Genomic DNA, 27551 nt, shown 5'->3' on the forward strand with positions numbered 1-27551 from the left:
CTGCACACACAGTCAGTCTCTCACACACTGCAAGAGGAGGAGATCTTCAGAGGCAGACTGTGTCTGGAGTATAACGGGACTTTAACGTCTTCGGTTTGCTGAACAGGATCTTCCGAGGGCAGGATGGAAAACACGTGCGAGGTGAATGACTTGACCCCGTCTCAGATTACCTTCATGCATGCACCAAACGTTGTTTAGATTTATGGTTTAAATGAGTAACAGTAAAATATTATTTCCCTAAAGGTGTCGCATGTGACATTATTAAATGTTTCTGCAGCCTTCATGCATGCCTTTTCTGATATATAGCTAGTGAAATACAAGACCTTTACTGTCTGTTTCTCAAAAACAACAAAAATAAAGTTTTAATGCAATTGCAATGATGATATAAAGATTCGCTTTTATTATAAGTGACCAAAACACAAGTTTTAACATATAAATAATAGCATTTTAATTCACTATAAACATAAAGCAATAAATATACAACATATGCCATATTTAGGGCATAAATGCACTTATTTGAAAGATTTCAACACCCTTTATAATTAAAAAAAACATACAACAACATTGAAGAATCATATCTGACATTTTATGACTATATCTACTGATTATAAATGAGATTTCAGCATGATAACAGTTCTGCTTGAAAATAATACTATCTTTGTTTTGTTTGGGCTATAAAATTATAAGCAAATGCAAATTTCACATTCTGTGAATGAGTCTGTAACTCTATTTGGATTTGATTTATTGTATTGTGTTTTTGCTATCAAGAAACTACATTACTACCCTCGATAACAGCCACGTTTCTGAAAAGATCTGTTAGTTTTTATATTGATTATAAAGATCTACTGTAAAAGGAAAAGTATTGAGGTGAACCTAAACAGCACATGAGGGTTAAAATGCAGGCTCAACTTTGCAGCTGTAATGCGTAATGGTCAGAGAGAAGTGTCACGGGCGTTTGCCGGTTCTGCTGACCCTCTTAAGAAAAAGCCCCTTGAGAAAGGACTGTTAATTTATATGGCGCTCATGTTTCATGGGCCGGTTTGTAATGTCATATGGTGAGCTCTCCAGGGAATGTGGCAGCTCTCTTTGCGTCATTCAGATGGCGGTCAGCCTGCGTCTGCGGTCAGAAAGTAGATCTGGGGGGCTCTTCCCGCTTGAAAACCAAAACAACTCTACAGACCTGCCCTGCATTCGTAATGTGTTTACTCGCTCAGCCATCACCCTTACTATCACTCAAACATCGGGTTAGATCGCTAAGTATTACACTTTAGTGTGTAACTCATTCTGCCTCCCATAAACAAACAAACACCATTAGCAACCAACAAAAACATTCAAAACACCCTAGCAACTATCATAGCAATCGCAAAGAAATATCATGTCAACCAACCAGAACATTCTAGCAACCATACAGCAATGCAATTTAAACCCCTTTACCTTTACAACGCCCTAGCAACAGATCACCCAAACAACCACATAGCAACTCCCTAGCAACCAACCAAAGTGCCCTAGGAACTGGAATACACTGAGGTGTAGTTAGTTTATAGCCTACATTTAGCTTTTTACTTTTGGCGGTTGTATTTTATGGAAGCTTGTTTCTGCCACGGAATAAAACAATTTAACTGCGACTTTTTATCTCACAATTCTGACTTTTTGTTTCTCAGAATTGTTATTTTACATCTTGCAATTCTTACTTTTTTCCCCTCACAATTCTGACTTTTTTTTTTTCGCGCTTTTTGTGAGATATAAATTTGCAATTGCGTGTTATAAAGTCGAATTCTGAAGGGAAAAAATACTTTTTTCACAGAATTGCGCGATATAAAGTCGCAATTCTGAATTTTTCTCAGAATTGTTTAAATCTCGCAATTCTGACTTTATAACACATAATTGCGACTTTATATCATGCAATTGTAAGAAAAAAGTTAGAATTGTGAGATAAAAAGTCGCAATTACCTTTTTTATTTTTTATTCAGTGGCAGAAACAAGCTTCCATAGTATTTAAGCTTCAAAATTCATAAAAGTTGTATTCAATTTGTGAAAATGTTATCATGATGAACAAAACGTGTCAGAATCAAAAACTTTTGTTGGTCACAAATCTTAATTTCTGAAATAATCCAAAAGCCAATGAAAAAATCCTGTTGGGTTTCTTGTCAAAGGGAACCAGAGTGGTGCAAACTTACGGTTCACCCTCCAAAAATTCCGCAGTGCTCTATTGCTTTTTCTTAAGAGGTTTTAAAGCCATTTTCTCATAAACACTGTAAATAAACTTGCCTTGCTTTTCCTACAGGTGTGGAAACGGTGAGACGACGCAGTAACCTGGAATAATAGAGCATAGAGACGGCTCAGACTGCGGCTGATGCCTCAAAACACGCTGACCCTTGACCCTGCGATGCCCGCCGAGCTTGTGAAAGACACCATGACGATCCCCGGAGCTTCTGAGCGAATCCTGGCAGAGAAAACCAACAACAATGAGCCACCGGCGGCAACGGCCATCACCATTCCTCTGGTCAACGAGGTGCAGTTAACGGCGGCCACCGGCGGAGCCGAGCTGTCCTGCTACCGCTGCACCGTGCCGTTCGGTGTGGTGGTCCTGATCGCAGGGATCGTGGTGACAGCCGTTGCGTACAGCTTCAACTCTCACGGCTCCACCATATCGTACTTCGGACTGGTGCTGCTCTCGGCCGGGCTGGTGCTGCTCGCGCTGAGCGCCGTCTGCTGGAAGGTGCGGATGGAGAGAAAGAAAGAAAGGAGAAGAGAGAGTCAGACGGCCCTGATGGCCCATCAGAGGAGCATCTTCGCCTAATTCGACACAAGCACGGACTCCAAAACCTTCACAATGAATGAGTCAAAGCATCATTCCGACTCGCATTTGGGACAATGTCCAGATGATATGCCTCAGTTCAGACCAACCGAGTGCTCTCGGAGAAAACCGCATGACAGGATTTCACAAAAGGGTCTCAGAATGAGCGTTCGGAGAATTTAATTGAGACAGGCTTGCAGCTGCATGCGTCCAGATGTTGAGAGGCACAGCTGCACTGCAAAAAAAAAAAATTCTTACTCAGTATTTTTGTCTTGTTTTTTATTACAAATACCTTAGATCAAGATACATTTACTTGAGATGCAAAATGACTCAAGATATTAAGTCTTGTTTTTTGAAAAATTTATCAAAATGAAGCAAGTTTATGCTTCAAAGAAGAAAAAATTGTCAATGAGGGTCAGAAAAATAATCCCTTTGAACTTTACTTAAGTTACTTTTCTTACTGTTTTTGTGTGTCCCTTTAAATGCAAATAAGCTGCTGCTCCCGCCCCCTTTACAGAAGAGGGGGGAGCTTTAACAGCTCAGTCTTCAGTTGCTCAACAACAACAAAGCTGGAGAATCTCACGCAGCCAAAATGAGGATTATCAGTTCAAACCAGAGTCGGACACTGATGGAGAGACTTTTAGAATGAAACTGGATGTTTCTAAATGGTTAATTGATAAATTTATGTAGTTGCTGTGGAGTTGATTCAACTCATCCACTAGCATATGCCGTCATGTTAATCTTTTGTGCAAAACCAGTGTTGAATTGATGTGAAAGTCATTTGTTTTTTGAACATTCAAGCATGAAAACCTGTTCTAGTACAGCCCGAAAGAGGGCATAATAGTCCCTTTTTAAGACATTTTGCTTTTCAAGTAAATGTATCTTGATTTGAGAAGATATTTGTACTGGAAAACAAGACAAAAATACTAAGTACAAAAATATTTTTTTTGCAGTGTGGGAAAACGGTTATGTTCGTTTTTACGTCCTCACAGCTTCTGATGGACCGCAGCGCTAGCCGACCTTTAAAGTGGTTCGGAAGCGCTTTCTTTCTTTTTGTTTTCTGCTCTGTCTCTTTTGCCTGTCAGGCAGGACCGTTCAGTTATCTGGGATGCAAGCCAAGGCGAACGCATCAAAATTAAGACCAGTAACCGCTGCGCAAACCCAAAGACGGGAAGTGCCGTATTAACCCACGGCTGCTTCCTGTCCGGTTGGATTAATGGAGAGACGCACTTTGAGACATAAAGGAAAGGGAGGAAAATGAGGAAATGAAGAACAATGATTTTTTCTTCATTGAGAGGTTCTTTCTGACACCCAGCTTCTTTATATGTCGCTATCGTGGACGTATGGTACTTATTTCACTAGTATTATGATGATATATAAACAACAATGGGCTGGAAAACCAGATGCTATTATTTTCTTTTATTGAATTTATTTTGTTTATATTCTTATACTTCAGACTATGAGGACAGATATATGACATGCTCTTACTTGAGCGGTATGTGAAGTAACTTAAGACTGATAACCACATTTGTATTATGTGATTTTTGTGAGCACTTTTTAACAAATTGTGAATCATTGATTTCAGGTGCTTATTTTTGGTGGGAGAATGAAAAGAATGTGTCTTAATAATTCAGTTTCAGATTATTTTATGATTGTAATCGTTATAAGGTTTCATTATGTCTTTGGAAATGTTATATCTGTAAGCTGTTGACAGAACTATTTTTAATAAACTCCTGTGAAACAGAATATTTTATCTCATGTGGAGTGATTTCACAAATCATCTGAATATACAATTATCCTGCAGTCTAAAGTAGTTTATTAATTTGTAAACTGTGCATTGAACAGAGTTGTATGACATGCTGAACTATCCATTTTAAAAGCTGAATTATAAAACAAACTGTTAGGACTTTACTCTCTGATAGAATGAGCCGCGTCTGATTCGTTTGATGTCTGCAGCTCTTTTAGAGCAGACTGGCTTTAATTATTTCTCCAGTCTCTCATGTTGTTGTTTGAAGTCTCAGTTAAAGTGCGCTTTGGGTGCACTTTTTGTGAGAGCTTTCTCGTGTGATTAAAACGTTCAATAATGAATGGAAGGAAATGTTTCTTTCTTTTACAATGTGTTCTGTAGAGCTCCATGTCTGCATTGGGCATTGTGTGCTTGGATGTGTGCAGACACTCAAATGTAGTTGTGCATTTGAAAGGCAGACTTTAACAAAACAAAAAAAAACAAAAAACAATATTGAGTCAGACTGAGTTGGGCTGTTTGCGTCACTATAACTATTACTCATTTACAGGCTTTTCGTCATAGAGTGTGGTCAAATCTAATTAACATTTAAAGTTTGTTGTTTTGCAAACTGTTTTAAAATTCACCTTAGAAACAGCAGAGCAGTGTCCTAACAACCCTGAACACCCTAGCAACCACATAGCAACAGTCTCACAACTGCGCAAATCATTTTAGAAATAAGAAAGTAACGCCCTGGCAACTATCCTGAACACCCTAGCAACCACACAGCAATGCTCTAACAACCACTTTAAATCACTTTAAAAACAGTAAAGCAACCCCTTGACAACTACATTGAACACCCTAGCAAATGCATAGCAACGCTCTCACAACCACTCAAATCACTTTAGAAACACTGAAAGCAACCTCCCAGCAACTATCCTGAACATCCTAGCAACCACACAGCAATGCTCACACAACAACCCAAATCACTTTAGAAACAGTAAAGCAATGCCCTGGCAACTACCTTTAGCACCCTAACAACCGCACAGCAATGCTCTAACAACCACTTTAAATCACTTTAAAAACAGTAAAGCAACCCCTTGACAACTACATTGAACACCCTAGCAAACGCATAGCAACGCTCTCACAACAACTCAAATCACTTTAAAAACAGTAAAGCAACCCCTTGACAACTACATTGAACATCCTAGCAACTGCATAGCAATGCTCTCACAACAACTCAAATCACTTTAGAAACACTAAAGCAACCTCCTAGCAACTATCCTGAACACCCTAGCAACTGCATAGCAACGCTCACACAACTAAAATCACTTTAGAAACAGTAAAGCAACGCCCTGGCAACTACCCTGAGCACCCTAGCAACCACACAGCAACGCTATAATAACCACTTAAATCACCTTAGAAAAAGTAAAGCAACCCCTTGACAACTACCCTGAACATCCTAGCAACTGCATAGCAATGCTCTCACAACCACTCATCCCTTTAGAAACAGTAAAGCAACACCTTAGCAACTACCCTGGACACCATAGCAAACGCTCTAACCACTCCATATCAACATACCATAGTGACACCCTGGCAACCACCTATAACGCTTTAGCATCATGATGGCAGATTTTGTCTGGGCAAGCAAAATGTACAGAAAGACAAATAGTTGCACATGAAGTTCACTAAACATAAATCACACAGATTTTGTATTTCTGTTTTGAATTGAAAAACGAAAATGTTCTACTTGTGTGTAAAAAAAAACAACAAAACAAGAATCCATTAAAGCAGTACAGCTGTAGTCCCCTGACTCGACCAGCACTGTATTAATCCTCTATAGGTGATGGGTTGTGGCCTTGAACTGCTCGCTTCAACATGGCGGTTTAAAATAGCCAGAATTAGAGATGTATTTATAGGCAGCATTTGCGTTGCTATGCGTTTCCCTGACACCAGACACTACAACTCAATGGTTTGTTTGCGTCAGAGGAGCATCCACAACTCACTTCGTCAGATTCTATAGCCAGCGTCCCTCACGAACGGGTGAACACACAGTGGAGAGACGGACAGAAGAGATGGGCTGACACCTGACACGTACAGTAGATCAGATGTTTGACGCCCAGGACGATGTCTTCTTCTCTCCATGGCTGCACTGCAGCGCAGGAAGTTCTGGAAAGTTCTTTGGAGAAATAAAAATAGACACAAATGAGACCGGTGTTATTTCATACTATTATATTATTTATTCAAATTTTCAATCTAACACTCAAAAATTAACTCACTACCCTTAATTTCATTGAAAAAAGTTTTCACACAATTTTATTTAGTTCATTCAAGATAAATCAGTCTATTTGGATCAACACAATTGAATTGGTTTAGTTCTAATAAAATTTGCTCTAACATGTTTAACTTAACATTATTACATATGTAAATACCCTAGCAACCACTTATCCACCTCCCCAAACACCTTAGCAACCACTTAACCACCACTTAGAACACCCTATCAACCATTTAAAAACCAGCTGGAACACCCTGGCAACCACTTAGCCACCAAGAGCAAACTTAGCAACCACTTAACCACCAAGAGCAAACCTAGCAACCACTTAACCACCACCTAAAACACCCTAGCAACCACTTAACAACCACCCAGAACATTCTAGCAAGCACTTAACCACCACCTAGAAAACACTATCAACCATTTATCAACCAGCTTGAACACCCTAGCAACCACGTAACAACCACCCAGAACACTCTAGCAAGCACTTAACTACTACAAAAACCCTAGCAACCACTTAACCACCACCTAGAACACCCTAGCAACCACTTAACTACTACAAACACCCTAGCAACCACTTAACCACCCTAACACACTAGCAACCACTTAACCCCCAGAACATCCTAGCAGCCACTTAACAACCCTGAACACCCTATCAACAATTTAACAACCAGCCAGAATACCCTAGCAACCACTTAACAACCACCCAGAACATTCTAGCAACCACCTAACCACTACAAACACCCTAGCAACCATTTAACAACCAGTTGGAACACCCTAGCAACCACTTAACAACCACCCAGCACACTCTAGCAACCACTTCACCACTATGAACACACTAGCAACCACTTAACCACCCTAACACCCTAGCAACCACTTAACAATGAGCCAGAACACTATAGCAACTGCTTATCAACCACCCAGAACACTCTAGCAACAATTTAACACCCAGAACATCCTAGCAACCACCTAACCACTACAAACACCCTAGCAACCATTTAACAAATAGCCAGAACACCCTAGCAACTGCTTAACAACACTCTAACAACCACTTAACCACCCCAAAAGAACAAAATTACAAGAAAATGCTCAGAACTGACAACCTTGTCCGACTGAACTATTCAAGCTGATTATTTGTGAATTAAAGAATATTACCTTTGTGAAGTTTAATTTAAGTTTTATTCCTCATGTTGTGTAGCCAAACCCTCAAGGCATTTAATAAACAAAAGGCTCAGGGAAACATGTAGTTTAATTCTAGCATCTCTCTGTCTTTGTGTTTCATTTGATTAAACTGACTCATGCATCTCATGGGAGCACCAGGGGGTTCCTGAACACAAGCCAAGATCGCTGTCTGTTGAAATATCACTGCTGTGGCCCGGGGACAGAGACAGAGACACTGCTGAGGTCTCACAGTGAGGGGTGGCTCAGCATTTGTGCCTCAGCTCTTTCTGCACAGCATCACTTCCTCTAGCTGTTTCTTTACCTCCCTGTGAGAAATCAGAAGATCGAACAAGCTCATCCGGCCCTGCCAGCCAACAATAAACAACAGCAATTTACTTTGGAACAAAATAATCGACTGCATTATCTCAGGGTTAAATGCTCATTACTATGCAAACAATTGACATTTAATTAATTTTAAGAGCAACGTCTGAGACCAAGCTGTTGATGAATGAGAAATGAAATATATGTTGATGAAGTTGATGAATGAGGAGCGACCGCTAAGCAATAAAACATCGGAGCGATAGTGCAAAGAATCCACTGTTTTCATCCTCTGAGCTCCATCAGCTTTTTTACGTCTCTGCTTTGGGCTCTTGTCTGACCTTTGACATCATCTAAACAAGAGCAGAGTGAACAGGAGTAAATGGTTTCTGTGTTAATGCAATGGGAAAGACCTTTATAAGGAGTGCTTCTATTCACAAATTAAATACACGGTGCTGAACCTCCTACCTCTGCTCTTTAAACACGAGAATGAGAAGCTGTTCTTTGCGGGAATTCTTTTGCTTCACCCATACAAGTTGGCAAAAAACTAAAAAGTTATCGGTCATCCTGCAGTATTGTGTTTCTAACAGAGCGAAGCATCGCTCCTGCTGTTCTGAGCTTCAATTCAACACGCTGCAACCAAGAAAAACAGCCTGAACTGAGACTGAAACGGGAGGCGTTTTAGAAAGCTATAGATCTGCTTAAGTGTCTCGTAGAGAGACAGGACGGCCAATTAACGCTCAGAAAACTCTGTCATGGCTGCAGGGATGGAAGATCTCAGCGTGGGATCACTGTACTTCCCGTGCCAGACAGTTCCTGGCAGTGACATGACTTTGAACCGGCATGCATTCAGGATGAAGACAGAATAAAACACATCTGATCTCACTGATCTGAGCGATTCATCTCAGTAAATCCTAAAGTTACTGTCATCCATTTCACATTGACAGGGTGACTCCCTAGTTCTCTTCCTTTCTTTGGTTGTGAATAAAAGCCAAAGAACAGGAAGGAAGGAATAAGAGAATGTGAGGTTTTCATTATAGCCTTCAAAATAAACTCAAGGCCTTTTGACTTTGCAGCGTTCTGAACTCTCTGAAATGCAATTACGGTGTTGCTGTTGCAACACTGATCTTCATTTCAAAAGAAAGAGCTGGCAGACCTTCTTGTCTCTAGTTGAAAGTTGAGAAATCGACTGAAACCCAAGGGAAAGAAATTACCAAAAGATCTCTTCAATATCTCAATTGTATTGCCATCAGACTAAATGCATACTGCTTCACAGATGCTTCTCCTGGGAAAACTAACCCAATCTCACATGCATCTTGTCAAAACAGATCTCAAAACAGTCTCAAACTGCTCACATTTGCCAAGAAAACAAAGATCTAAATATGAAGCCAAACATTTCTTAAATGATCTGAGCTGCTCTGCACATACATTTTATCAAGTATCTTTACTCTTACTTTGTTTTAGGAGAAACATCTGCAACAACACTGATACTTAAATGAAATGTAACTGAGAAGAACATAGAAAGGAGGCATGTTTGCGCTAAACAGAAAAACAATTACTTAATTTGAATTTGCACAACGAAAAGGTAAAATATAAAAAATTGGCACAGCTGTTCAGTAAATTTCATAATGCCATAATCCCCAGTGAACACACAGTGATTTCTCAACTTTCATCAAGAAACATTTCTTTGGAAGCACAGTTCAGAATTGCAAAAGCAAAATCCCAAAGGCATATCATTTTCCTCAAATGTTGCTCTATGTAAATTAGGCTCATAATAGATGTGTTTTGTTCGTAAAAACCAGTGCTTAACCTCACTAAACCATCCAATCGGTAGTAGAGACAAGTGGTGTATACAAAGGGCAGGGACTTAAAGCAAGTTTATGACCCACGCTTACTGGGAATTCCTAGTTGATGGGCAATCCACAGTCCCGATCACAAGCGAGGTTCAGTGGGTTACCCAAACCTCTCGGCACAGGATAGACGTATGGTTATCTACCTATTGTGGCGCGAGTGCAGATCTGGACATCTAAGGCAAAGACCTGTTATTGCTCCATCTCATGTGGCTGAATGACACTTGTCCCTCTAAGAAGTTGGACGTCATGCCGGAGTTTTGTTTGTTATCAGAATGAAATAGATAAATCTGTCCACCAACTGGGAATGGCTGTACACCACAAGACTTGAGGTTTCCCGCAAAATTCATGGGAATGACGCCCTCCCTCTGACCCACTCGGGCATCCCAGCGAGGATGCGCCGTCCCGGGCATGATTCAAATTTGCCAGCCATTCGGAAGTCTGGTTCTCAGGAGGCTATGTGATGGACTGTACTTACTGTAGGTTTTGAACCATTTGAAAAACAGACTTCCAGGACAGCAAAACCAGGGGGGATAGTTTGCTGCTGGCAGCCCAGAGCAGTGCATCTCAGCGGGCTTGACTGCTGGAATTGATGGCTGGCTGAAAAACGAAGTGGGGGCTCGAGTCAGACTTGAACCCCCTCATACGTGCTTGAGCATCCCAGGTCAGACACACTGGAGGAATTTCTTGTCAGAAAAAAAGTATCAAGTGCAGGCTTGGGCCAAACATCCAGCCTCTCTGACCTACTCTCGGGCACATTCAGATTTGCGTGCCACACTGGAGAGCGGCGGCGGGAGCAGAGGCTGTCCTTAAATACATTACATTTTGCAGACATAGGTTTTAAATGCCTGAACACAGACCCAATCCGGGTCTGGCAGACCAATGGAACGGTTTGCTCCAGGTGGCCTGAAGGTGTGTGCCTCCTCGGGCTCGATCGCTAGGGCTATTTTGTTTGCTCCTTATTAGGGCTGCACGATTTATCGCAAATTTATCGCACGCAGTTTGGCAAAGGCTGCAATTATTTAATGCGTAGCTTGTCAGAGTTGTGCGGCTCTGTGATCAGTAGTAAATGCTTCTCCATCTGAAAGCCAGAGGGCGCACTCAGGCAGAAACTGCAAATATGCCTTGCTGCCGAAGTAGAAAACGCATCATTCCAGGAAATCCTATACAATCGCTGTAGCTGAATAAACAGAAGATTGAAACATTTTGATTGATTAAACATGATTAATAAACACACAACTGCCATATTCTGTGTAAGAACCACTTCATCTCACAGAAGGATGCTCAACTGTTGTTATGAAGTGAGTTTGGAGTAAAACATATTTTTAAATGTTTTCTTTTGTTGGACAAGATGTTAATAAATGCTTCTCATGTCTGGAAAGAAGTTTGACGCGTGTTGTTTTTTCGAATGCACATTATAAGCGAGATGTTCAGATGTTTTCAGATGGATTAGCATTTGGAGCCATAATTCACTGACAAGCCACGCATAAAAAAATAATTGCAGCTATGCGATTTCATAATCGCACTAAGAAAAATCGTTTAAATGCGATTTCAATGTTTTTTTTCAAATCGTACGATTAATCGTGTAGCCCTTATTGCCATTTTTGATCAATTTAATGCATCCTTGCTGAATAAAAGTATTGATTTCTTTAAAAATTAAAGAATTTCTTTTAGAACAACAGTTTTCAATTCATAGGTAAATTACTTCACTCAACATAACTCAAATTTCATTCTACAAAACAAATTACACACATACCTCAAACATGAATTTTGACTTTGTTGTTTGAAATGTAAGTTGGTAAACAAGAACCACAACTATGGTACTTTGACAAATCGGACAACTATTGTAGTCTTATTATAGCAACTTTCAGGATTACACATTTACTGCATAATTCCTTTAGTGATTCATCAAATTTAAAGCGTGCACATTTCATTCTCAGTAAATTTCCCTGTGTGTGAGTTTATGAAGACTGATAAGCATTATAGAGTCATTGTGTGCTGGGCTGGAAGGTGGTAAGGATCTTATGAAACAATGGCTTTTTGTTTTTGAATGATTTCCATGAATTCTGCCTCCGCATTGAGCACTATTCCCGCAAGGCAAAACAATCGTCTGATTGGAGCAGTGCGTGAGTGATGATAACCACAGACTGTTGTCCTCTGTGACGGAAAACTCTGGCTCGCGCTGATCGATTGGCGTGTACTCTTTACCCCGCTCGCACTGTTGCTGCATTACTCCCACCCTGCTCCTCACACACACTTCCTAATTGAACCCAGGAGTGCGGTGCTCAGGCCGGTCAGCCTTTGTTCAACTTTCCTCATCAAGAGCTCTTGCAGATATTATGCAGAGCTGCGTCCATCTGCCTCAGACAGACATATCCCACAATGCCGCAAAGAAGGAAAGACGTCAAGCCTCTCACACAGGAAACCGCAGAGCAATGTTTGATTGAAATCTGTATGACAATACATTATACTCTGTAATTCATTCGCTCATGATTGTTCGAGTGAAAGTGAACATAGTATAGGCCTAGCTAAACTACCGTTCATAAGTTTGAAATAAATGAATACTTTTAATCAGCAAGGATGCATTAAATTGATCAAAAGTGACAGTAAAGACATTTATAATGTCACAAAAGATTTTTACACAAACAAAAAGATCAAATATTAACATTTTAGAATTGTAGTTTGATGTAGTAGAAGAAAGCTTTGCGAAAACAGTTTGATGAAATCTCAAAGGAAGTGGCCCAGCGTCGCTGTCAATTGGGTTGTGTTGTTTCTTGACGTGTGAGATCGGTTGACCTTTGAACAACCTTTTTAGACAATGATCTCAGAGCTGGGATTCAGGAAAACACTATGACATCAGCACTGGTATCAATGAGCCTCAGGACACACACATGCACGCACACACACACATCTAATCCGCTCATATAAATTTTAAATGGGAAAACAAAGAACAATCCAAGCTTGTCATAGTTACAAAGCACTTACTCTGCTGCAATGTGAATGGTTGTGGTTCACATAAGCACTTTCTACCAAAAGTGCCAATGTCTGAAGAAAAGGTAGTTCTAGGCAAGAAATATTATGGCACTTGAGGGAAAATCTAAGTCAACAGCAATTGTTGCAAAATGTTGATTACTATTAAAAAAAAAAAAAAAAAAACCTTTTTAACTAAGAAAAATCAAAATGGAAGTAAATAGTATCAGCATCCACATGGTTTAAAATCAGCATGAAATTTATCTTCTAAATGCATGTTATTGGTCTTATTATGAACAATGTATTCATGCAGTAGTGGCTTGTCAGAATTTTCACCTAACTTTTGAAGTGAAAATGGAAGAAGGAAGATTTAATGTTAATAAAATTCCCTGTTATTCATTCCGTTCCATGACTCAGAATGTGTATTTCAACATAAAATATGACTGAAGTCGACTGAATTGTTGAATCTGCTGATGTAATATTTAGTAATTACAATCATTCAGAAAACTGTGCTAAGGCGAGTCTGAAGGATTGGGAAGGACAGCAGAGGCAAATCCAGAGCTGGAGACTATTGCCTCCATTTGGAAAAAGAGCCATTGAGTATTTCACTTTCAGCAGAGTGTTAAGAAAAAAATACATCACAGAGGAGACTAGCCTCCCTTGGTATATCAACCAATTATCATAGAGACGGAAATTAAGTGATATTAGTCATTTTCTGTCTAAAAGTGACCAAAGAAGCCATTTTAAAGCAGTTAAGGAAAAAAAAATGTAGGCCAAAACCCAGAAACAAGTTGAATTTTAGCATTTCCATTTCCATCGTCCTTAAGTCAATTAGATCTTTGAATGGGGTCTTGGTTAAACACCTGAAATAAGGTCTGTGGTGAACACAAGCTCAAGATTTTCATGTTTTATTCTATAACTTAAAATACAACAGTAATACCCCTTGTGATTGTTTTAGAGTTTTTACTGTTGTTAACCATATGTGACTACAAAGGTTGTCTGACACATTAAACGTCTTCACACTGAACAAGTAAACTCATCTACAGTAGTCCGCTTTCACAGCCTCGTTGTGTTTATAATCAAACTCTTGCAAACTATTATAACTCAAACTTTGAGGGAAAATGAATGAATGAAATGAAAATGAATAAAGACAAAGAATTCTTGGACATTTTGTTGACATTGAAGTCATGCAACCACGTTGTACTTCATTTGTAGCCTATGTTTAGCTTTTTACTTTATGAATTTTGAAGCCTAAATTCAATTGGCAGAAGTTGTGTTTATTTGTGAAGATCATTATGATGAACAAAATGTGTAATAATCATAAACATTTATTGGTCTCAGAGCATATTTTATATGCTTTTATAGACCTTATGTAGCCCCGCCCCTTTTCAGTGCTGCGCTCATTGTCTTTTGACTTCCGGCTTGTATTTCCACAGCGATCTTGTATTTATGAATGAACTGCTCATTTTAAAATCTTCCCGTTCTACTGACATTTGTTAAGACACCCGCTTTAAACATAACAATGCTCATGATAACTTTCATTAACTCTGCAACAAGTAAATCCACTTCAGCAGCTAATTATTCTTCAACCAATATGCCATATACCAATTTTGCTACCGCAAAAAATGTGGGTGAACTGTAAAAAATCTAAAGTTGAGAAAACTTAAAAGTTTAAAGCAACAAACATCAGCAGATTTTTGTTTTCTCTCAACTTGATTTCTTCGGAGATTTTTGAGTTTTCTTATTTTTTGTTGTATAAATTGAATACAACAAGTTGAGAAAACACAAAAATCTGCTGAAGTTTGTTGCCTTAAACTTTTAAGTTTTCTCAACTTTTGATTTTTTTTACAGTGTGTGTGGATGTCAGAATGAGGTTTATATGTGTGTAATAAAAAAGTGTGTGTGCGTGTGTACGTGTGTGTAATATTTGAAAGAGAAAAACTCTACTGTACTGCAAAATCACAAATGCAATCACATCTAATGGGGAAAATTTGGAACTGTGTCCAAACAAAATTTTACTGAAAGCTTATTTTTTGATATATCAACCTCAAATTTGCAACACAACTTATTTAGATTCATGGCTTTCATTTTCTAGCAATTTTAGAGTTCAACATGTTTCATAAAATATATATTTTATATAAAATAATGTTCATAAATAATTGTCATAAACTTAAAACTTTATAACATTTTAACCTTTTTTTACTTCAACAATAATCTGCCTTTAACAATAGTCTTCTTTAAAATGAGACCAAACTTAAGTCTGTGCTCCCAAGCTACAAATTTTTATGACAGTTTTTGTCCTCTATGAACCTACAGTATGTGCATTTATTTTTTATTTTTTTAATGACGCACATGTGTTAAGAAACATCAATTACATCAACAGAGGCACATTGTCATACATCTGTTGCAAAAAGCTTTTGTTTAGACTTTTTCTGGCTGGTTTTTATCATCAGATATCATAAACATATGTGCACACCAAAAGTTTATGTTCTTCCCAATGTATGCCACTTTGTGACTGCAAAATCTTCAGCAGAAAAATGACCTCAAATTTCACTCTGCACCTCACACTATCACTTTACTTCAATGGACTTGGAATATATCACACAGTTGTATGGACTACTTGAGTTACTAGCAGTATTTCTGAATTAAACATCCACTCTTCGTGAGGCTGCATCAGTGTACGCTCTGCTCTGGGTTGGGACACACTATTAAAACTAAATCAAAGGTCATTTTATTAGGCTTTTGTGACTACAAAATAACAAGGGGGTTTTTGTCGGCACTGCATGGAAAGTGGTGGCTGGCACCGAGGCGTTTTTCCCAGGGTAAACGATGTGAATTGTTGAGATGGTTAGTGCAGGAAGCACGAGGGTGTGTCTCGCACAGCAGCTGCGGAGGTCGGGAAGCATTTAACAGTGATGTCATGAGAGGTACGGTCTTCACAGCGCAAAGTTTCCTTTTATCTCACCTCGGCCTGCTGTGAGAAAAGCTCACAGTTCATCCGTCAACCTCCAGAGATGCATTAAAGTGCCGTGACATGATGGTTGCGGGTCTGTGGAGTGTTTAGTCACAGGATGACAGAGGAATGCAAAACTAACAGATCGTTTTCTTTGAGTTGGTGTGGTTTCACGATAATCTCTTTTAAACCTCATGACTTCTCTGTTTGGGGTTTCAGAGACTTTTTTTTATGCTAAGTGTTTTATTTATAATAGTAATGTCAAATTTAAAGGGGCGGTTGATCATGATTTCACTTTTTTAACTTTAGTTAGTGTGTAATGTTGCTGTTTGAGCATAAACAATTCTGCAAAGTTAGGATGCTCAAAGTTCAATGCAAAGAGAGATATTTTCTTATACAGAAATCACTTTTTACAACAAACGGCTGGTAGGGACTACAACGAGCTTCCTTCCGGGTTTGTGACATCACAAACCCCAAAATGAACACTCAACAAAGGAGGTGAGGTCGTGTTGAGCTGCTTTAGAGAAGAGGAAGAGTTGTTGTAGTAGAGTGTTGTTGACATGCCGTCATTTTACGCCAGACTGCTTCACAAATGAGGGTCAATTCAACACTGGATTTGCACAAAAGGTTAACATGACGGCACATGCTAGTCGATGAGTTGAATCAACTCCACAGCAACTACATAAATGTATCCACTAATCATTCAGAAACGTCCAGTTTAATTCTAAAAGAAGTAACTTCTTCCTGAGTCTCTCCATCAGTGTCTGACTCATGTAAGGCTGAACACCGTTACTGACAATCCTCATTTTGGCTGCGTGAGATTGTCCAGTTTTTTTGTTGAGCAACCAATTTTTTGAGCTGAAACTTCAAAGACACATTCTGGGGACACCGGAGACATATTACATCTTGTAAAAAGAGCCCTTTAAAGATGTGAACATGTTACTGTCGGCCACAGTCAGCAGGAGTCTGAGTTTATGAGATCGCAGGGCGTTATTGGACGGCATTATTATTATCTATGAAGTGTGAACATTCCTGCCCCCTCCGCCAAGGGACGAGCGTAAAAAGGGTTTTTCGGTGACCTTTTAAAGAGAGATCAAATCCGGGGCAAAGTTTGTGACCACCAAGGGGAAACTAAAATACACAGATGACGCCTTTAGAAAACTTCTTATTTATTTTACGGCTTATAAACTACTCATATAAAAATATCTCAGTTGTTTTTATTGTAAATGGAGAGCCATTTCTAGCTTCTTTTTTTTTTGTTTGTTTGTTTTGGTGAAGTCTCCAGACCATAATCTGTCTTCTCTAGAGATTCAGTAGAGATATCAACATCTCAACATTAATTTATAGCTCTCTTACTGGATGACAACTAGGTTAAATAATTTCTATTCATATCTTTTTATTGAGTAAAACATAAACTGATACAGACAGACTTCATCTTCTTGACTCACTCAAACACAGATGTCTACTCAGGGCTTACCTGCAAAGTCTTCTGTCTATTTGAAATATTACTTGTGAACATATGGTTATGTATTTCTTAATTAAACCATATTAAACATCTGTATGCTAAATGTTTATGTTCTTACATGTGCGTTACCGGTTCAGATCGATCTGGGCCTCGGCCGCTCAGTCCTTGACTAGAGGAAATGTGAAGTCCAGGGAGGAGTCGGTTCCCACACCCAGAAGAAGGGCTTTCAGCTGGGCTAACACAAACACTACAGCCCTCAGGAAGGAAAGGGTTTCCAGACACCTCACAGACCCAAAGCCAGCCGAGGAGCGATCGATGGTCTGAGCCGAGTGACACGCTCATGGTTTGCGTAACGTTACACATTTACGATTATATCAAGTCAAATATCACTATAGAGCATAATTAATATTCAAAAGAACAGCTTAACGTTACCTGTCTCCCATAAGTTTTGTCCGAGGAACTGCTGTAGTGTTTTGATTCGCGAGTCGTTCAGACCGCTTGCTAACCGATTTGGCCGATTCATCTAAATTACTATAATGACTGCGTCCGAAAACCTAGGTAGCTGTCTTGCTGCCTCGCTATCTTATAAAAGAATGACTTGTACGGCAGCATTTGTGCATGAAGGTCTCACGAAATTGATTTCGGACAGACCTCTGAGGCAGCGTAACAGTTTAATGATCTACAGCAATATAGCACGAGCTCTGGTGAGAACTAAACAAATATTTAATTACTACAGTAGTAATTTCTCGATAGAAATGATATCAAAATTGAAATATGTTGATCAAAATCGTACATTTATACACAAACTGAGCAGCAAACGCAACTTTCGGACGCCATCTTTATTTTTCTAGCTCAACTGTCACAGAATGGAAAGCACAGGATTGTGGGATATCAAAGGCAGCTAAGGATACATCTATGCTTCCTTCAAAAATCGATCTGAGGAAGGTATCTCATGAGAGAGGAATTGAAGCTAACATTGGATTCGGACGTGCCTTGATGCCTTACTACCTTGAAATGTGTCCTCGGAAGGCAGCATTTTCCAGTTTTCGGACAATGATTCTTTTGCGATTCACGAAACGTTTCGTTCAGACCGCTTTGTGTACCAAACCAACCGATTCATTAAAAGGAATTTGCTAGAATGATCCCGTTGTGATTCGCGAAACGAGTCAGGCAACTTTGCGAATCGATGTATTAATCACAAATGATCAACTAAAATAACTGGTTGCGAGCGGTGAACGATATTTCGCAAATCGCAAAAGAAGCGTTCATTCTAGCCGAATTGTTTTCAATAAATTAGTCAAATCTTTGCGCAAAAGCTCTCTGAATTCTTTTGTAAATCATAAAATAATCAAATATCCAATTTGACCTTAAAGAATTGACTAGAATGAACGATTCTTTATTTGCGATTCACGAAATATTTTGTTTAGACCGCTTGTGAACCAAACCAACCGATTCATTAAAAGGAATTTGCTAGAATGATCCCGTAGTGATTCGCGAGTCAGGCACAAATATTAATCACAAATGATCAACTAAAATAACTGGTTATTTTGCAAGTGGTGAACGATATTTCGCAAATCGCAAAAGTCATTCTAGCCGATGTTTTCAATAAATTAGTCAAATCTTTGCGCGAAAACTCTCTGAATTCTTTTGTGAATCACAAAATAATCATTCAATATCCAATTTGACATAAAAGAATTGACTAAAATTAACGATTCTTTTGCAATTCACGAAATGTTTCATTTAGACCGCTTTGTGAACCAAACCAACCGATTTATTAAAAGGAATTTGCTACAATGAACCCGTTGCGATTTGCGAAACGAGTCATTCGGGCCACTTTGCAAAGAAGTCTGACCTAATAATCATTAAAAATAATCGACTAAAATAACCGGTGCTTTTGCGAGCAGTGAACAATATTTTCACAAATCGCAAAAGAATTGTTCATTCTAGCTGTTGTTTTTTTTTTGTTTTTTTTTTTGTTTTGTTTTTTTCAATAAATCAGTCAAATCTTTGCTCAAAAGCTCTCTGAAGTCTTTCGTGAATCACAAAATGAATTTAAAGAATCGACTAGAATGATTCTTTTGCGATTTGCGAAACTATCTTAGACTGCTTTGCAATGCAAACTCTTTTTACAGATTCAATGAAACTAAATGATTCATCTATGAATCAGAAATCACTATTAGAAATGTGATAACTCATGCCTTTGGCATTGTAAAACACTCAGTCAAATATATTATATATTATCCCTGTTCATTCATAAATACACACACATGTATTGGCAGGGGTGTGTGAGCACTCAGGGTGTGAAGTTCATTCTCCATATGTGTGTGTGTGTCCCGCTAATCGAATACGTTTCGCTGTCCATGTCTAATGGACCTGTCTCCGCAGTTCAGAATAAATAGGCTCAGCCTCAGAGCAGTTCACACACACGCACACACACACACACACACACACACACACACACACACACAACAACTGCAACATCTTCTCTCTTACAGCTATGCCTTACAGCACAGGAAACACAAGGCTCAATATGAGAGTTCACGCAACATAAAGTTAATTTGGCCAGTTCACATGTTTCTTTAAACTCAACAGAACTTTACAAGCAAACTTTAGATGTGCTTGTGCTCTTTATTCCAACAAACCCTCCAAATTTTAGTTTATTGCATCTTCATTAGTGTGAAATTGGATTAAACTACAGAATTTAACTCTGGCAAACCCTTGATATCATTCTTCTTGGTTTATTGTACCAATTACAGAATGTCCTCCAACGCAAACCTCAGGACTGCTTCCAAGATCAGTCTTTGACCACAGCTGATGAACTTCAGGGAAATAAAATGCTGTCTAAACTCAGAGTTCACACATTGAACTCTGGGGAGAAAAAAGTTTCAAATTAAAAGTTTCAATTTTGACCCCATTTGCAGCTAGCCTTTCTGAGCTCCGCCAATGATTAATATTTTTGCATGAGAAATATCATCATATTATACATATTTTATGCAAATTGATATTTGTAAAATTGCAAAAGACCAGACTGTTGTGCGAAATGATTTGGCTGATTCATCAAAAAGAATAAACAAGAAGGAATCATTTTTTTGTAATTCACAAAACATTTCGTTCAAACCACTTTGCAAACAATTTGAATAATTCACTAAAAATAATCAACTACAAGGAACAATTCTTTTGCATTCACAAAACTATTTGTTCAGACTGCTTTGCAAACCAATTTGACGATTTAGTCCTATTTTCGATTCATTTTGATCCAATTTGAGCAATTAATTGAAAAGAATTGACTTGAATGATCAATTCTTTTGGGATTCAAAAAACAGTAATTGAAACCACTTTGAGATCCAATTTGACCAGTTCATTGAAAAGAATTGACTTGAATGATCAATTCTTTGGGAATAAAAAAACAATAATCCAATTTGACTGGTTAATTGAAAAGAATTGACTAAAATGAATGATTCTTTTGGGATACACAGAGCAATCAATCAAACCATTTTGCAGTCCAATTTGACTGATTCATTGAAAAGAATTGACTAAAATTAATGATTCTTTTGGGATTCACAAATTAATATTCAGACTGCTTTGCGAACCGATTTGACCAATTCATCGCAAAGAATTGACTAGAATGAACTATTTATTTGTGATTCATAAAACAATCATTTAAGACATTTGCAATTCAGTTTGACTGATTCATTGAAAAGTATCAACTAGAATAAACAATTAATTTGTGATTCACCAAAAAAATCATTCAGACCATTTGCAATTCAATTTAACTGATTCATTGAAAGGAACTGACTACAATGAACAGTTATTTTGGGATTCACAAAACAATCATTATGTGTGTTCAACTTGAAGCGGCACAGCGATTCAGTGATTCAGCATAGTGATTCAGACTACTCTGTAGTCTACTCTCGCAGTACTTTGATATTAGTGCCACTTCAAGTCGAACACACCTATTGAAACTGCTTTACGATTCACTGAAAATAATTGACTATATTCTTTTGGGATTCACAAAACAGTCATTCAGACTGCTTTGCAAACTGATTTGACGGATTAAATAGAATGAACAATTCTTTTGGGATTGACAAAACAATAATTCAGACCGCTTTGTGAACCGATTTGACCAATTCATTGTAAAGAATTGACTAGAATGAAGTATTTATTTGCGATTCACATTTAGACCATTTGCGATTCAATTTGACTGATTCATTGAAAAGAATCAACTGCAATGATCAATTTATTTGTGATTCACAAAATCATTCAGACCATCTGCGATACACTTTGACAGAATCAGATTCATTGAAAAATACTAGAATTAATTATTCTTTTGCGCAAATTGCTTTGCAAAACTATTCTATTTAAACCTGTGAATTTTCCATACCACCACACTGTGCAAATAACTTTGTAAGAAAATCTTTCATGAGAACAATTCAGGGAATGGCAAGACAGAAAAAGTGTCTTTGCCTCCAGGGTAAACGCTACAGTGACACATGGATGCAGGGACAGGAATAAACTTTAATAAACTTTGCTGTATGCATGCCAGTCAAACCTAAAGTCAGAATTCTGAAGTTATCAAACATGATCCTCCTGGAAAAGGGAGGTAAACTGTTTGCCGTCTCTTTTTCTGGACAGTTTGGCACCACTTCTGCATCCACACAGACAGGACAGACTCCACCCGCACCTCTGAATACACAAACTGATAATGCAGAAAACATTTTATTCCTGCTTACTCATTATATAAAAGTCTGACTGGCTGAAAAACAGCTTGCGATTTCAAAACTCATGCACAGATGTTGTGGTGCCGCTGTATCTCAGAGTTTTTCACTTATCAGTTTCATAATGTCAGCAGAATGAATGATGGCAACAGTCTGTTCCTCAGGCTGAGAGAGATCAGGGCTTTTTGGCATTTTATTTTTTAATCACTATTAAATATGATGAAAAAAATATTAAAACTGATTAAACCTCTATTACTAAGTATTAAAGTTTAGCATCTGTATCATCCTGCTGCGTTTGAATAATTCCTCTAATCGTGTTACGTCGAATGACTCCTCTGTGCTGTTGCTTTACTAAGCAGTTAAAATGTCAAGTTGCTTTTGCATCTTAATGTGTATAATTTTCATTGCAGCATCATGAATACTACACAAGCATAATTCTGAAGCATGTATGTATCTGTTCACATCAGATTCAAATAGGTCCAAGTTCATGAAGCCTGTTTTCAGTCCTGCGCACTTCTGCCCTCTGCTGCTCAAAAGAGACATTGCTCTGAATATTACCGAACAGACCTGCTGCTGTCATCGTGAAAGATCCGCTTTAGGGATGATTGAATTATTCATGTCTTGTAATAATACAAATTTCATGGGTACGAAAGTTGATCTGTGGATTATGTTCTCTTGCTCTCTGTTAGATTTGAATTCAGATTTGGTATCCTAAAAGGGCCTGTATTGCTAATACATTTGCACCATTTATCCACTTGTTTCCCCTTGAATTAATTAACAATGACCGACATATATAATTAGCAGGATACTGAACCTTGAAAATATTTTCAAATATGCATGTTTTTTATTTAAATGTACACTATGTATTTTTTTTGTATTTATTTATTTATTTTTTTTTTGCTCAGTTAATAAAATGTAAAGAATGAGTAATGAAATAACGAGATACATCATCAATTGTTCTTCTAAAACGTGTTTTTGTCTTACTCTAATTCACAAATGTTAAGCCTATTTTAAGTGTTTATATTTTAGACATGTCGGGATGGTTTTCGCGGGAATCCGTCTGTGTCTCGTCATATCCGTAAACAGAGAAAAGTTGCTCCAGGTACTTTGACTCGTGTCTGGTGTGGAAGTAAAAAGATTAGTTGTCACAACGAGTGGGAAATATTGACAAGGAACAGCTAAATCTCCAACCTCCGAGGAATCGTTTTAAACAAATGGTGAACAGAGGAGATTCTGCAGGTAAAAAAAAAAAAAAAAGGAACCAGTTTAGCTTTTCAAAGATGGCGAGAACTGAGCGATTTGAAATGTTGTAGTTAAAGCGACATGGAGGTTTGTTGTTTTTAGCCATCAAGTTTTATAATTTTTTTAGTATGTTAACACTTATAGTCATATCAAAAGCTCAACATGGTTATGGGCAGTGTTTGGTGTAACGCGTTAATTAAATTATCCAATGAAAAAGTAAAGTAAGGGATTACTGTTCATTTTTAGGTAGGCTATACAGTTACTTATAATGTACTTGCGTTACATACTGTAAATTAGTTTAACAGTTCTGTTTAAATCAATATTGAATTTAAAATCTAAATTTGTCGTCTAAAGGTAGTGAACGCTTCCTCTTTAAAATCGTTAGCTGTAGTGCACGTGAGTTTGTAACTTCGCACCAGTTGGCTGTGTCGCTGTCTGAAGATGTCGGCAGAAGCGAATGGCTGTTTTGCAGAATGGAAATATTGCAATTACTTCACTTTTGACACAGGTAGGCAAGAACATTACGGTAATATGTAAACTTTGTCCTAGGGAGGAAAAACCACTCGCGCTCTCTGAGAGACAGTCTTCAGTCAGCCAAAGCGCGCACACAAAGCCGCCTCTCGCGAGTGTCAAATTTTAGCGGTTTAATACACATAAACGTTCAAATACTCACACAGTTATGTCAAAATGCCCGTCTTGGCGTATATTCGCGTTGGTTATGTGAATGTGTAACAGCATATTGTCTCTGTCCATTAGGTCTTAGCGACAGCAGCCATTAAAACATGCTACTGTCTACTATTGGCTGTCTGTATTATAAATGATAAACAACAAAAGAAAAGCTTTAATACGGATTAATCTATATTTAATTTATACACTTATGACTATGCAGTTATTTTATATTCGATTTGATTATTCAATTTATGTGGTATTTTTACTTACTACTATTAGACCTACCTGGAAAAAATATATATATAGCATTGTTTTATTTGTATATATATTCTCACCATGGTATCGACTTTGGTATCGAGTATTGTGCACTTTTGGTGGTATCGGTACCAACTACTAGATTTTTGGTATCATGACATTCCTATTTGTTACTTAAAATGCAAGTATTATAAAGTAAATAAAAGTATTATAGTATATGTTTTAATAAAGTTAAAATGTTTTAAAAAGCTCTAAAAGGCTAAACTGTTCCATGTTTGACTAAATTATTAAAAGAGTTTCCTTTCTATTGTCTATTGTCAAGGTTTATTGGGATTTTAAGAAGTAATTAGTAAATTATTGTCAAGGTTTATTGGGATTTTAAGAAGTAATTAGTAAATTACTTGAGTAATTAAATTACTTTTCTGACAGAGTAATTAGAAAAGTATTTTAAATACAACATTGATGATGTAATTAGTAATTAATTACTTTTTTGAACTAACTTACTCAACACTGATTATGGGGAAAATTATAGTGAACAGTTTTTTTTTTTTTGTATTATAGATTCAGTGTTTCTTTCTTCTTCTTTTTTGTTTTGTTCATTGGAGCCTTTAGTTTTTAATTTAGGTTCAGTTTTTACATTTAAATTGTATTTTTTATATTTTTCATTTAGGATAACATTGTGTCAGTGGTGTGTCTCTCTAGATTCTAGTGAACGCTGCTAAAACAGATGGTTCAGTCTCTCCTCACAATCAAGATTAGGATTACACAGGAGCCCTGCATGGTTTTACACGCACACACACACATAATCAGTGTGTCTTAAGGAAATGAAACACAAAGAAAAATAGGGAAAAAAGAATAACTTCAAACTAGATTTCCAACTGCAGTAATGTTTTGCTGGAGTCAGCACCAGTCAGTGATAGAAAAACAATGAAATTCATCCATGTATACGCATGTATACTCTTAAAAATAAAGGATCCAAAAGGGGTTTTTGCAGTTATGTCATAGAAGAACCATTTTTGGTTCCCAAAGAATCTTTCAGAATCCAAAATCTTTGGTTTTGAAATAACCTTTTTCCACTATAAAGAACCTGGAAGGATTCCAAGTTAAAGGATGTTCTTTATATTGATGCCAATAAAGAACCTTTATTTTTAAGAGACTTGCATGCATACAGTGATATTTATAAACTTTTTATGCTTTTTGGCCATTCATTTACACAACAACGGCGTTTTGGAAATGGGTTTCAAATTGCAAGTTTTTGAAAACAATACCTTTATTGTTTCAGTGTAAACTACAAAAATGTGAATTTGTGAAAACATTGATGCTATGCGCATGCGTATTACATGTTCAGTCTATAGGCTACATGTTTCTTTACAAAGTGACATCGCCATCTACTGGCCTGGCATGAATAATGTTCTAAGCCATTTTCGGGGATCCGTGTGAAATCCGATTTATTTTTCTAAATGCTGGATGTTCATTGCGTTCTTGTGCACAATTTTTATTTTGCCCTATGTGACTCATCTGCAAATACTTTGGCAGTACAAATGTATTTGTGATGCCAACAAAATGCATTAAAACTAAGCGACTGACAGACAGACACTAAGCCGCAAATGCTCTGGCGATACAGATGTGCAATTATTAGTCATGCCAATAAAGCACATTAGACTGAAACTGAGAGACAGACAGTGTGTGTGTGTGTGTGTGTGTGTGTGTGTGTGTGTGTGTGTGTGTGTGTGTGTGTGTGTGTGCGCGCGTGTGTGTGTGTGCGCGTGTGCGTGTGTGCGCGCGAGAGAGAGAGACAGGCAGAATGAGAGAGGGATTTGTGTGACCTAATCCCTCACTGGTCTGTATGTTCTGAGACACCGCTCATGGTCCGTCTCAGTCCTTCAGGTTCCTGCCACCACCGCCACCATGAGTTTCATCGCAGATGATGTTGAGATAGACCCGGTCACCCTCAACCTCATCATCCTGATTGCCAGCTATGTCATCCTCCTCCTCGTCTTCCTCATCTCCTGCATCCTCTACGACTGCCAGGGCAAAGACCCCACCAAGGAGTACGCGCCCGACCCCGTGCCCAATGTCAACCCTACACCCATCCGGCTGGTGGTCATGCAGAGCTCGCCTGCCAACGCCCGGTGGGACCAGAACAAGATGGTGACCAGCTATGAACCGCCGGCCGCCGAGAAAAAGAGTACTTTGGTCTGACAGGCTGGAAGGAGACGGACTGATAACAGCTCAACGTTATCTTTTTTATCTGTTGTACATAACTATGCAAGTACTGTATCTCTTGTTTGATATTTTGTACGTCTTTTTAAACAATTCATAACTTCGGTGCAAGACTGAATCATGTCACTGGATTATCAGAAGAAACGGTGAGTACACAAATGGCACTTTAATGGCTCAGTTGTTTCTTCTGGACAGAATTGAAATGGAGAACAATGGTGATTTGTTGGGGGTTTCTGGGAAAAAAGATCTCTAAGCAATCTAGATCTAAACCGATGCTATAGAAGAACCATTTTTTGGAAACTCTCAGTGAACAGTTGTGTGAAGAACATTTTAGCAATCTAAAGAACCATTTTCTAATATAAAGAACCTTTTGTGGAATGGAAAGATTCTATGGATGTTGAAGGTTACCAATAAAGAACCTTTATTTTCAGAACAGATCTCAATAATGTCTCAAACTATGTGCTCAGATTTTCAAAAAGCCTTAGTGTGAACTCAAGTGATTCTTCCAAGATTTAATGATTTATACATTAAATGTTGGTAACACCTTAGTTTATGGTCCAATTCTCACTTTTAACTAGTTGCTTATTAGCATGCATAGTATATTGGCTGTTTATTAGTACTTATAAAGCACATATTAATGCCTTACTCTGCAAGACCATATTCCACATCCCTTACCCAATTCCTAAACACTAACCAAAAACTACCTTACTAACTATTAATAAACAATAATTTGGAGTTAATTGAGGCAAAAGTTGTAGTTAATAGTAAATACATCTTCTCTAATGAAGTGTTACCTAATTTTTTATACACTGTAAAAACAAATCTGAAAGTTATGGAAAAAAACTGTGGTAAAAATATGGTAAAAATCCTTTATTCTGTTTTTTTTTTTTTTTACTGTAATTATGCAGGCAGTAAAAAAAAAAAAAACTAATGATGAA

The 27551-nt window shown here is 37.9% G+C and overlaps 2 protein-coding genes across 2 annotated transcripts; both read left to right on the plus strand.

Annotated features, from left to right (window-relative positions):
• tmem100a (transmembrane protein 100a) lies at positions 1-5183 on the plus strand. Its single transcript, XM_067371114.1, has 2 exons — positions 1-141; positions 2285-5183. Exon 2 carries the CDS (start codon positions 2354-2356, stop codon positions 2798-2800), a length of 447 nt encoding a protein of 148 aa, XP_067227215.1. The 5' UTR covers positions 1-141; positions 2285-2353; the 3' UTR covers positions 2801-5183.
• Positions 5184-26204: 21021 nt separating this feature from the next.
• Positions 26205-26592, plus strand: LOC137003867 (small integral membrane protein 36-like). The gene has a single exon (XM_067364132.1). It carries the CDS (start codon positions 26299-26301, stop codon positions 26590-26592), a length of 294 nt encoding a protein of 97 aa, XP_067220233.1. The 5' UTR covers positions 26205-26298.
• The last annotated feature ends 959 nt before the right edge of the window (positions 26593-27551 follow it).

Source organism: Chanodichthys erythropterus, chromosome 3, assembly GCF_024489055.1.
Source record: "Chanodichthys erythropterus isolate Z2021 chromosome 3, ASM2448905v1, whole genome shotgun sequence".
NCBI lineage: Eukaryota > Metazoa > Chordata > Actinopteri > Cypriniformes > Xenocyprididae > Chanodichthys > Chanodichthys erythropterus.

Coding starts and splice junctions, on each gene's coding strand:
- tmem100a (XM_067371114.1), top strand. CDS start 2,354: ATGCCTCAAAACACGCTGACCCTTGACCCTGCGATGCCCGCCGAGCTT.
- LOC137003867 (XM_067364132.1), top strand. CDS start 26,299: ATGAGTTTCATCGCAGATGATGTTGAGATAGACCCGGTCACCCTCAAC.